This window comes from Apodemus sylvaticus, chromosome 1 (genome assembly GCF_947179515.1).
Source record: "Apodemus sylvaticus chromosome 1, mApoSyl1.1, whole genome shotgun sequence".
In the NCBI taxonomy this organism is placed as follows: domain Eukaryota; kingdom Metazoa; phylum Chordata; class Mammalia; order Rodentia; family Muridae; genus Apodemus; species Apodemus sylvaticus.
The window spans coordinates 73,522,746-73,535,379 of record NC_067472.1 but is presented as its reverse complement, the minus strand read 5'-3'; the positions used below and the strand labels follow the sequence as shown (position 1 = coordinate 73,535,379).

At 46.3% G+C, this 12,634-nt stretch overlaps 1 protein-coding gene across 2 annotated transcripts in view; it reads right to left on the bottom strand.

Moving 5' to 3' along the window:
* Nucleotides 1–12,634, bottom strand: part of Cpxm2 (carboxypeptidase X, M14 family member 2) — a 112,019-nt gene that overhangs the window by 18,526 nt on the left and 80,859 nt on the right. For both annotated transcript variants that reach the window (XM_052196857.1, XM_052196865.1), the window contains one exon: nucleotides 7,971–8,059. In XM_052196857.1, coding sequence (XP_052052817.1) covers nucleotides 7,971–8,059 — 89 coding nt within the window. The remainder of the gene's footprint in view (nucleotides 1–7,970; nucleotides 8,060–12,634) is intronic.

Here is a 12,634-nt window from a genome sequence, read left to right as displayed (position 1 = left end):
TGTGTTCTCCATATCTGTGAAGAGGCCACACACACACATATGAACTAGCAGGTGAGTCCTCCCTCAGAAGGCACTACATCAGCCAGTGCCTTGAGCTTAAGTTTTCAGCCTCTAGAACTGCAAACAAGGCACTTCTATTGGCTACTAGCCAGCTACTTGACATTTACGTTCCAACAGTTTCAACAGAGTAAAGCATCTTCCTGGGCTGGGATCTTCACCTCTCGCAGATGTGATATGTGGTTATTGCCTCCCCCTGGTTGTCATCAGCTCCTTGGCTGCAGTCAGCACCTTCCTGGCTGTGGCCATGACTTTCTCACTGTGGTTTCGTCGTCTTGCTGAATCAGTCTCCTTGGAGATCAAACTGTGCAAATGCAGATTATTTGGTAGTACGCTTTCCTAATCACTGCACACCTGAAGAAGGTGTTCCTGCCCTTCTGGAGCTGGTGGTATAGCAGGAAGGAGCCATGGGATGATCCAGTTCATGAGTTCTAAGAAAGGGCCACATTGCTGGCCATAGAGACAGACCTCATGGGGCCGGATGGTGAGTGAAGCAGGCTGCATTGGGATGTGAACCCACACGCCATGGTCTAAATTTTAAAATCAGCTAGTCAGCCAACAGCTTTGGTCTGCAGAATGAAGTGAGCTATCAAAGAAGGCAGTGAGATCTCTACTAGTTAAATAAGCTTTGGGTGCAGGAGACAAGAGACATGCTCCTCCCAGAGGTTCCTTACCTCACATCCCTGACTGGTGCTTGTAAGAACTGATTTTCTGGTGCAGTCCCCAGGCACCACACCTTGGATTAAAGAAGACTGTTTTCTCTGTACAGTTACCGAGGGTCCCACTCTCTATCAGGCACCATACAAAGAGTAAGGACCGCAGTGTTTCAAGGATCATTTCAGGGCCATATGTTAAGAACAGAAGGGACACTCAGGCACTGGCAGAGCAGAGGAGAACATCCTGGCAAGGGAGGTGAACAGGCAGTACCCATTTGAAGGGCACCACCACTCTGAAATACAAGTTGGAGCTACATGTGCCCCTTTCTCCTGCAGCAAGACAGATAGCCACAGCACGCTTGCCTGAGTCCCTGCATCCGAGGCCCTCCAGTGCAGTCACGTGCAGACAAGGATCCCAGCAGGTTCTGATTGGCAAGAAAACCACTGTCTTGGGTTCTGACCAAAGATTAGTACTGCAGGAAAAAGACCTAGGTAGCTTACTGCTAAGCCAGCAACAGATATAAGCCTCAAGCACAGGCCTGGCTACCCTTTTTCTGTTACCTTCTCTCTTTCATGCAGCTAGCACTGCAGATCACACCCTACACGCTGGAGGAAGACTAACTTCATCTTCCCCTGGACACACATTTAGCAATGGACACAAGAAGCTTCTCGGGCTACATATCTTTAGAATCTCCTTTCTTCTTTGCGTTCTGTCCTCCCCTGAAGTATTTTATCCCAACCCTAATTTCTCAACTGTGGTTGGTATATCACTGGATTATCATACCAAAATTGACCTTCCCTCATATGAGCATGAAAACTGGAAAAATATTAACCTGTGGGAATACTTCTCCCTCCTGAGCAGGGCTCTGCAATACCCTGAAGCACATCTTCAGTGACCACCATCCCCAGGAAGGTCATGGGAATTGATCTGCTTTCTCTTTGCAAAACAGAAACACTATCATAAGCATTATCAGAGAGGAGTCTTTCTACTTAACTATAACTCCTACTTATGAGAAAATGATTATTTGGTCCTGGAAAGAGTTAGATATTCTTTTTATGCTGTCCATGTCAGTGATGGCTCGTCTTGATTGTCAGCTTGACATCCCTGGGAGCTGCCTCCCTCAGATTGGTCTGTGGACCTATGACTAGGATGCTTTCTTGATTGCTACTTTATGTAGGAGTGTTCAGCTATTCCTGGGCAGGTGACCTTGGGTTGCACAAGGGAGCCGAACAAACAGGAGAAGCTAGTAAGCAACATTCTTCCTTAGTTTCTGCTATAGGTCCAGACTCCAGGTTATGCCTTGACATCTTTGAACATCTCCTCTCCAAGTTACTTATGGTCGTAGTATTTAATGCAGCAAAAAAACCAAGCCAGAATAAGGTCTTTGTGGCAAATATATTGGTTCTGATTGTAAACACAGTATAGAGTAGTGTTTTCTCAGGACCCAGAGCACACATCCTCAAAAGGGCTAAAGAAACTGGCTCTGCAGGTCTGAAACATCGTGTGTGTGTGTGTGTGTGTGTGTGTGAGAGAGAGAGAGAGAGAGAGAGAGAGAGAGAGAGAGAGAGAGATATGATATAGATACCATGGTGTACTTACCTCCTCAAAGTCCAACCCCACTGGAAAATGTTCAGTTGTTAAAATTTGATATAATGGAGAGATAGCAATTAAGGAAAGAATGTCAAACAGCTCCTTGGAGGGGGAGGGGAATGACACTGGAGCGAACAGGGTTTGCTGGACTCATCAATTCTGAAATAGGAAAGTGAATCACCATCCTACTATCTACCAAAGTCTGGGTTCCTCTCTTTCTCTCTTTTGCTGAAGAAGATACAATAATGAGATGTTTTTCTAGTAATCCAATTTTCAGTAATATATCTGAAGGAAGTCGTCCATGAAGAAAGCTAAAATTATATGCATGATAGCACTTGTTGTAGCATGTTTCCTACTTTGGCACAGTCGAAAGTTGGGAGATTTCCAAATGCTTCAAAGCAGGGAGAAGGCTGGTAAACCACAATGCATTCACTCACCAGCCCACAGGGCAGCACTGGAGACAGCAGGGGAGGGCCTGATGCTAGGGAACCATCACTGAGAGATGTGGGGCAAAGACAGCTGTATTCTAATCACAACCTTGCAGAATCTGTCAACAGGAGTTCAAGTACTGGAGGGATAGAAACCTATTGCTGTAGTTTGAGTGAATATGTTCCCCAAATTCATAAGGTAGAATCCAAGGCCCAATTGCATAATATGGAGGGGTGGGGACTTTTGCAGGGGGTGATTAAGAAACATAGATTCTGCCCTTATTAGTTGAATGAGTATCTTCATAAAAGGACTGGAGGAAACTAGGTAGGCTATTTACCTTTCTTCCTTCTACTTGATGACCCAGGAACAAGGCACCATATTGGAAGTAGAGAGCAGTTCTCACTAGGCACAGAATCGGCTGGTGTCTTGACTCTAGGCCACCAATATGAAGAACTATGAAAACTCAACTTCTATTGTTTAGAAATTACTCAATCTCTGGACTTTAGTAAATCTGTTTACAGGCTGAGACAAGGACTGTGTGAAAACTGCTGACTCGACAGTGCAGTGAGTCTATGGAGGATTCTTTAGACTTGGGGTTCTGTTGATATAAGTGAATGGAAGGTTTTCTTTTAAAATTTTGTTTAAAGCAGAAAATGAAAAGTCTTTTTCTATCGTCTTCAGAAACTACCTCTAAGCCAATGACAATGGAATTCCCCCATGGGAAGAGGAGGGAAGCAGGGTGAAGACCGTCCACGGGTCGGGACTTCGGTTATCTGGACTGCCAGGCCTACCACCATCACCACCTGTCCTCATGCTCAGGCTGACCACACAGCATGGGGGCAGGCTCAGCTCACTTCGCCCACAGCCCAGTGTCCTTGGCCATCCTCAGCCACCACCTCCATCAGTCCTGCCAGTCAGCTACTCTGTAATTCCTGCTTCCTCCTTAACTGCTGTCTACCTACACCATATTAAACAGCAACCACCTTGCAGCTCCTGAACACCCAGGGCTTAGCCATATATATCATGTCTCAAACCAAAGACAAGGTATTCTTTCTTGGGAATCCTATACCTTTCCTACCTGAGACAGGCAAGCCATTCCTCAACAAGAACATGTCTCACCCTACCTTAAATAAACCCTAACAGCTGGTTCAGGTCAACTACCCTCCTCAGAAATGCCTGTCCTTTACACCCCAATCCCAAAAGTTCCTTTCCTAGAAACTGTGGCAGTGCTCACTGGCCTTCTTTCTACATAGAGAGGGAACACAGCTGCTCTCTTAGGACCTGTCTTCATTCCCAGTGCCCACCTGCCTCCTCCCTTTTATTATCGTTGGCCTCTTTGCTTGAACAGAGGCCATCAGTCTTCTTCCTTCTCTGTCTGCTAAAGTCTGCCAACAATCCAGATACCAACTGGTCCTAGCTATAGCTGAAGCTTCTCCCAGCCACGAGCAAGAAACTCATCTGTCCCCATCCCATTTGTCATGACTGTAATGATGACATTAAGCACATGGATGCTAAATTTCACATTATAGACTTGTGATAAGTGACAGGGACATGGCCCCCATCACTCCAAGTGAAGGAGATGAAAACAAATATATATTTAAACAAGTAACCAGGAAGTTATAAATATACATTCTAGGCATGCCTCCAATGTTCTCTTGACACAATTCTCCCTGCCTCAAAGTATGGATGTTTGGATAGTCTTCACCCTCTTCTCTGACTTCCTCACCTCTTGCCCCCTCCCTCTGCTTGAACAGAAGCCACATAGCTCAGTGCTCTAAAGACATATGCTGCATGGGAGTGGCCCACACACTCACTGCTGTCCTCTTACAGTGTGATGCATGGCTCCACTTTTTTTTCGTTCCTTCTTATTGCTGCCTCTCATTTTATAGTTGCCTATAACTGTCTCTTTCAGTAGTAGGCTAAGCCAACTATCCTTTCTGGGGTAGAAATATTTTTACAGCCACCTAGAGGACTCCATAGAGGGAGAGAGCTAGGAATTTTGTCTTCTCATCTGACCCCCGAAACCAGGAATCTACATGGCAGCGGCTTCCAGCCCAAGTACTCAACTAGGACTGAGAAATGCTCCCTGCACGGTTTCCAACTCAGTGATTTTGGGGCAGTAAGACTTCAGAGGTGACCCAGGGTGGCTGCATTGGTGACCCTGAGTCCTCTTAGCTCTGCCATCTCCTGAGCCGTGGTCATCATAGCCACCTCATGTATAAAGCACATACTGCTAGCTCTCCCCAGAGGACCCCAGGGATGAGTGTGAGATAGCAAGGTCTCTGTTGCAGGGACTCTGAGCAATCATCTCACTTTACATACACTTGAAGCTCGCTGTACCAACTGAACTGATACTTGTCTCACTTCTGGGCTTGAAGAGATGCCTTGGGACACCCATCGAGCAAGGCTATGTTAACCCACCAGAGCTCCTGAAGAGACAGAATGGTGGGCAGAGCCATAAAAATACCCCAAGAAAGTGGAGCAGCAGGCATGAGTCACAAGTCTCAAGTCCAAGCACATTATCTCTGTTTCTGAAGAGCAAGACAGTAAGAGGAGTTCTTTAGCACATCCCACTTCTATGTCTGTGCTGACAGGTGTCTGGAAGCCGTGCGTATCTCAAGTTAAATGACAGTGAGACAAGCCAGGCATGCTCATTCCATGGAACTGAAGGTCAGCCTGACAACTCCAATTTCAGAAACATCTCCTCTTTTGTTTTGGGAAGCTGGCTCTGTCCCTCGGCCCACAAGACCTCCCTCTGAGGGGCATTGACTAGCCTTGGTGAGTCCTTACTTGCCGGTGTAATCTGAGGTTATTTCTGCATAGCATCTTTAGTCGGATTCTTGAGCAGCTAAGGATCTTTCCATTGCCGAAGCCTCACATACTTTCCAGCACATTGTTGTAGACCGCTGTCCTCTGAGCACACCAGTCACTATCGTCTTCAACAGAGCAGCTATGACTACTTACCAGAGACCCTCAAGATCCAGCCCCATGACCCTTGACCTCCCCTCACAGGAGGAAGGAGCATGGCCATTGAACTGTTATCTGATAGCCCGGCCATTTCCTCCTGTACCTCCCTGTCAGGTGACTAGAATTCTATTATAGCTGCAAGTGGCCCTGTCTTGAAGGTACTGGGGTATATAGAAAGCAGAAGGTTAAGTGAAGTTGTTGGAATACTCTGCCTTCACAGTTATGAAGAAATTGTTATTCATTCTGGGGCAGCTGCTTTGATATCACCTGCATTCCTGCAAGTAACCCCTAACTTATATTCTGTATGGAAGCCCAGTAAACTCTTTGCTTTAGCAAGTTGGATGTCAGTGAAACCAAATTCTGTCATTGGTGCCCTATCTGAAAGGAACAGACATTCACCTTTGTCTACCAAGGAAATAAACAATATACATGCTGGGTGTGAATGAGGAACAGGACCTCAGAGACAGTGAACCAAGTTCAGGTGCTGCACTTTTGCCCTTCTCAGGGGTGTGTTGCAACCAGCACACACAGGCAGAGACAGATTAGCATTACTGAGACTCAGGGTCAGTCTGAGAAAATCACACTTGATCACCAATTCCTGCTACCTGGACTCAGATTCCTAACAATGCCAATCACAAGTTCTGAGGCCTGGCTGTACAGAAGCAAGGGACAACTTCTAGAATACTTCCACTAAGATTTTGGCTTCACTGTGTCTGAGGAAGCTCACATACAGATATTTTATAAATTTTCCAGGTTGCACATGGTATGTGCCCATTGATAAGTGGATATTAGTTCAAAAGCTCAAAATACCCATGATACAACTCACAGACCATATGAAGCTTAAGAAGAAGGAAGACCAAAGTGTGAATGCTTCCATCCTACTTAGAAAGGGAAACAAAATAATCACAGGAGGTGGGGGGTGGGTTTCGGAGGAAGAGAGGAGGAGAAAGGAAAAGGTGAACAGGATCAGGTATGGGAAGAGACAGGAGAGAAGCACAGAGGGTCAGGAAATTGAACAGAACTATGTAGCAGTGGGGGATGGGGAACTGGGGGTAGCCACTAGAAAGTCCCAGATGCCAGGGAAGCAAGAGGTTCCCATAATCCAATGGGGATGACACCAGCTGAAATAACCAACAAAGGGGAGATAGAACCTGTACAGACCATCTCCAGTAGATAGGCATGCCCCCACTTGAGGGATGGGGCCACCCACCCATCTCAAAATTTTAACTCAGAATTGTTCCTATCTAAAGGAAATGCAGGAACAAAACATGGATCAGAGACTGAAGGAACAACCATCCTGAGACTGCCCCATCTAGGGATCCTTTCCATTTGCAGGCATGAAACCCCGACACTATTGCTGATGCCAAGAAACTCTTGCTAACAGGAGCCTTGTATAGCTATCTCCTGAGAGGCTCTGCCAACATCTGACCAAAACAGATGCAAATACAGCCAACTATCTGACTGAGCATGGGCACCCCAATAAAAGAGTCAGGGGAAAGACTGAAAGAGCTGAAGAGGATTGCAACCCCATAGGAAAAACAATATCAACATTCCAGATGTGAATGTAGCAGAGGATTGCCTTATCTGGCATCAATGGGAGAGGAGGCTCTTGGTCCAGTGGAGGCTCAAGACCCCAGCATAAAGGGATGCTAGAGAGGTGAGGTGGGAATGGGTGGGAGGGTTGGGGAGCAGCACCCTTATAGAGGCAAAGAGGAGAAAGGGTGGGATTTTTGGAGGGAAAACCTGGAAGGGGGACAACATTTGAAATGCAAATAAATAAAATAATCAATAATTTTATTTTCTAGGTCACTCCAGTGGACAACCAAGGTTAAGCTAAGAATCTGAATATTGTAGTAAGAGGTAATAGTGCTATATAGTATCACAGTGACTCAGTTTCCCCATTGATAAGAGAAGGTACTTATAGTCTCTACTGTCCTGGGCTCTTAAAAGGACTGAGCACATTAATGGAAGTCAGTTTTGGGCCACAGCATGCAGACCCATGAGAAGGCCTCCTGCTTTACCACAGAACCCTCTCACCCCCAGGTCCACAATCACTAACTTCCTTCAGTCAGTGACCCAGCTCAAACGTGTAGAAGCTTTAGGAACTAAAGACTTCAGTGATGAACATCTACTTTTGAGCCCTGTTTCAGTCATCTCCTAGGGAAGGAGGACCCCTTTGGTTGCCCAGAGGGATTGTACACAGTGCTTACCGGCTCATGCCCTGATGCTCTTTGAAAAAGTTTTATCAAATCCCCACACTCTGGTCTTACCTGGCGCATTTCCTTATAGTTGTGGTGCTTAAAATCCAGGTCATCAGTGGTGGTCATCTCATTACGTCGGTGATAATAGTTATTAGGATCTAGAGACAGAAAGAGGTTTTGGAATTCACTCCCGGTCAGTCATGGCATCCATGGCCAGAGCCTGGTCTATGTGGTGACAGTAGAGGCAGAGAGCTTCTAAACTTCTGAACTTCTAACATCAGCTCAGAGGCAAGAGAGCCAAGTCTCCAGGAAGCATGTGGGAGTTGGGACTGTTTGGTGATTAAGAGTGTGCAGTCACAAGGCCTATGCTTAGTGCTGTGTGACCTTGGACAATCCACTTGGACAGTCTGTGCCTTACTTTTTCACCTGTTTGTTGGCTTATAGTGAGCAGTAGAAGAGATAGATATGTAGAAGAGATAACCTGCGCACCTGGGCTGCTGTCAATACTAAACAAATAGGAAGTTCAGAACCACACAGGTATACTAGGAGACATTAGGAAGCACACACCCATTCTTAATCTCTTAGCTGGAATGCATGTCTTGTAATTCTTCCTAATAGAAGCCCAGCATGTGAGAATCTCCTCTTTCTGGCTCTCAGAACTCCCATGCCCCCAGGCACAGGGGTAGGCCAAACCTATCACAGCACCCAGTTGCCCCAGCTGTGGCAGCAGAGACACAGCTCTTTGGCACAGAGGAATGGACAGTGACAAACATTGCTGAAACACTGCCTGCTTGCTGTGGTGGCCACCTGACCATGAAGGAACTGGTCCCAGCACAACCTCAGTGACCAACAGGACACAGAAGCATGATGACAATAACCAAAGCTCCTGGCCAGTCAACCCTGAAGTCAATCCTTCTATGACATTTAGAACCAGAAGTGCCCACTGTAGTTTCCAAATGAAATGTCCTTAGAGGCTCACATCCCTAGCTAGTGACATAGTTTAAGATGTAGTGGAACATTTAGTAGGCAGGGCCTAGATATAGGAACTAGGGGGGTGCTTTTGAAGGTTACGCCTGGTCCGGGGTCCCCTCCTCTCTCCTACTTCTGACTACTTTGTGGTGAAGAGCATTCTTTACCACGTTTCCACAGCCATGGTATTCCATCTCACCATGGGCCCAGTCAATGGAACCAAGAACCATGTTCCAGAAATCTCTGGTGCTGTGATCCAAAATCAATCTCTCCTCCTTGCAAGTTGTTAATGACAAGTATTGTATCACAGAGACGAAAGTCTTACTGATACAGCAGTCTCACAGGTATGATCAGAGTGTGGTAACAGAGGTAACCCTGAGGACCAAGGCTCTGGTGCAGGGAGCACGGCCTGCTCTCGCTGGCCCTTTTTCATTTAACCAGTCTTTTCTTTTTAATTCCTATTTGGTGTGTATATTATTCCAAAATTAAGACCATACAGAAGGAAGAGGACAAGAAGGAGGAAGAGTATGAGCAAGACTGACTAGAAGGGACTCTAGGTCTGCCTTGATGTCCTTGTCCTCATCTGAAGAAGGATGGCAAAAGTCCTCAGGCCTTGGTCATCATGCTGACATTTCCCACTAGAGGATCCAGTCACCAAGTCTTAGTCAGAACAAAGCCACCATCCCGATCCCCCATGAAGAACATTCAGAGCTTCAGAAGGCTACAACAGCTTGGGCTCCACATGAGCAGCTCAAAGGCCCATTCTGAAAGCAGGGGAAATGGTGGGTAGCAAAAGGACCCCTGGAGTGTTAGAATCAGCAGAGAGCCATCTGTGCCACCAAAGTCCCCAGACTAGGAGCGCCGGCCACCTAACAGACCTACCTCAACCCTGCTTAATCAGATTCCACCTCATAACCAATCCCAGACCACTGCACCAGCTCTGTGTGAGAAGCACCACACCATGACTACCTCACAGACGCAGGAAGGAGGAATCAGCACCTGCTTCACATACCCAGAGCAGCTAGCTGGCCCTCTGGCGCCCCTAACAAACTGCCTTGGAAACTGAGGCCACATACAACAAATCAGGAGTCACATGAGGCTCAGACTCCAAGCATAGTGTTACATCTTCATGAGAGATCTAGCAATACCGTCAGAAACAAGTCATTGTCACTGGAAGGGGTAGCCTGCAGAAGGAAAATAGACATTTCTTCCAGGCAAGACATTCAAGGCCAGCTAGGCTCTGCCAAGGCCCCAACCACTTCTCACAGGCTGCCCATGCCTTTGAAAAGAGCTTCCCAGGCCCAAAGCCAAGGTGAGGAGGAACACTTGGTCTTGGCTTTGCCATTTATTGACACTGCGTTCAACATGCTGTTTTCTAAGAGCTATTGAGCACTCACCCTCTACCTCAGGGGTATCTTTACAGAGGATTTGAGGGAAAAGCCCCCTTTTTCCTCAAACACCACCTATGCCTTCAAGACTGTGAAAAGGAGTTGAAGAAAAAGCTAAGAGCCCTAGGTACAAAAGATTTCTTGTTCAGGAAATATTCTTTCTTCCTTCCTTCCTCTTTCCTTCCTTCCTTCCTGGAAACTAGACAGGATATTGAAGGATCCAGGATAAGACATAGAACTGTATCAATATACCAATATCTTTTGTGATGCTGAGTCTTCCATATTTAATAAATACTTCTTCATATTTCTCTCTCTCTCCCTCTCTCTCCCTCTCTCTCTCTCTCTCTCTCTCTCTCGGGGTTTTTTTCTTAACAAAGTTTTATTGAGAATTTCTCAAAAGTCCATCTCTCAGTTTTAAAAGTTAAGAATTGAGCTCAGAGAACACAGTTAGCCTATCAGTCATCTGCTGCTCTCCCTGACTTCATTGTGTTACAAGACTTCCTTTCTCCCATTGGCATCTATCTATCTCATGTGGTTCAGAGGTGTCCTGCCCCATGTACCCAGGTGCAAGCCTGTGACCCAGGCCCAGACTGTGAACTCAATGGCACAATTCAGCTAGTCACTAGCTCAGAGATGATCTAAAGCCATGCTCTCAGTGCAGCTATCCCTACTGGGGCCAAGGTCTTCAAAAGGAAGCAATGCATAATGTGTGACCCTCCCTTTGGCTGTCAGAACTTTAAAAGAATAGTCCTCAAGGAACTGAACTCTCTCCAGGAATCTCAAGCTAGGAAAGGAACAAAGCAGAAGCTCTGTGCCAACCAGAGGAGGCACTCTTCTCCCAAGAGGAGCACCCAGTTCAAGCACCTCGCACCAGAGACTGGAGCCTAGACAACGATGCACCTTGACGAGACATGTTCAAAGTTATGTGTAAGCCCTGCCCTCTAAACCTAAAACTCAAGTCAGGACCCATAGATGGACTTGGGGGTTCACTGCACCTCACTGTTTTTGTCCAGTGAGACCATACTAGATCTCCTCTCTCTGCATTTGACTGTTCCTTGTCTCTTTAACAGGAGCAATGAGCATGGGTTTCTGAGCCTAGCTCATTAGGGTTGCCAGGGCCCAGGTTCTGATCCTAATTAATCTAATGATATCAGCCCTATAGGAATGTCTCTTTCTTCTGGGGTCACAGAGATGGCTGGAATTGGACTCCTAGTGACACAACCTGTCAACCTACAAGAGGTTCCAAGACTTTCCTGACCACAGCAAGAAGACCCTGAGATATTAGCTGCACCCCTACCTAAAGTCCATCATACCCACCCCTGCAATTTTCATGTGTCAGTCAAATTTTTCTCCATAAGTGAATCTGAGTAGGACTTTTGGCATTTAAAACAGAAGTCCTGAATGGCTAATTCCATCTCTGTGCCTTTATGGCCACAGATGGAGCTCTGGCAAGGCAGCTTCCTGCCTCTTTCCACATGGTTAATTTTTAAGATCCTTTGTACTAAAACCCAGTGATTCCTTGGGGGGGGGGACTCCTTACCTACAGGGAGAGAAAACTCCAGGCACAGCACCTAGAATCCTTCATCCAGCCTACTCACTTCATTAACTTAGTCCAGCCTTCTGTTCTCGACACACCAGCCCACTAATTCTGCTGCCTGAGTCACCATGTCTGTTGTGTGGTCTCACAGGGATACTAGGCAAGAAGAAAGAGAAGGAGAGGACTCTATAGACATCTGTTGCCCTAGCACTACCGGGAACACGTGAAGGTCAGTATTCACATTCCTCTGGGGCAATGTATGCTATCAGTGGTCATTTTAAAAACAATATTTATTTTTTTATGCTTATAAAGACACTGTCGCTGTCTTCAGACACACCAGATGAAGACATCAGATCCCATCACAGATAGTTGTGAGCCACCATGTGGTTGCTGGCAATGGAACTCAGGACCTCTGGAAGAGCAGTCAGTGCTCTTAACCACTGAGCCATCTCTCCAGTTATCACTGGTCATTTATTTCTTGGTAGACAATGGCCGTTACTCATGGCTTGGTCAGAGGTCATTGACCCTTTAATAAAAGTGATTACTAGGTACCTCCCATGCTGGATTCCATTGAGGCAAAATCCTTCCTTCTCTAAAGAGAACATTTTGTTTTATGTACTAAGCAAGGGACAAACTGAAGCCAAAGGAAAAAGAGGACTCACCAGAGGATGAGATAAGAAAGGGAGAAGAGTGGTCTCCCCCACTCTGAGATGCAGACACCAAAGCCCAGATTTAAAATGCTGTAATAAAGATCTCTAAGCAGCCTGTGATTCCTGTTCACAAACTGGCCTTCCATAATTTGATTTAAATGAATCACTACTAACCCCAAGGAGTGAGAA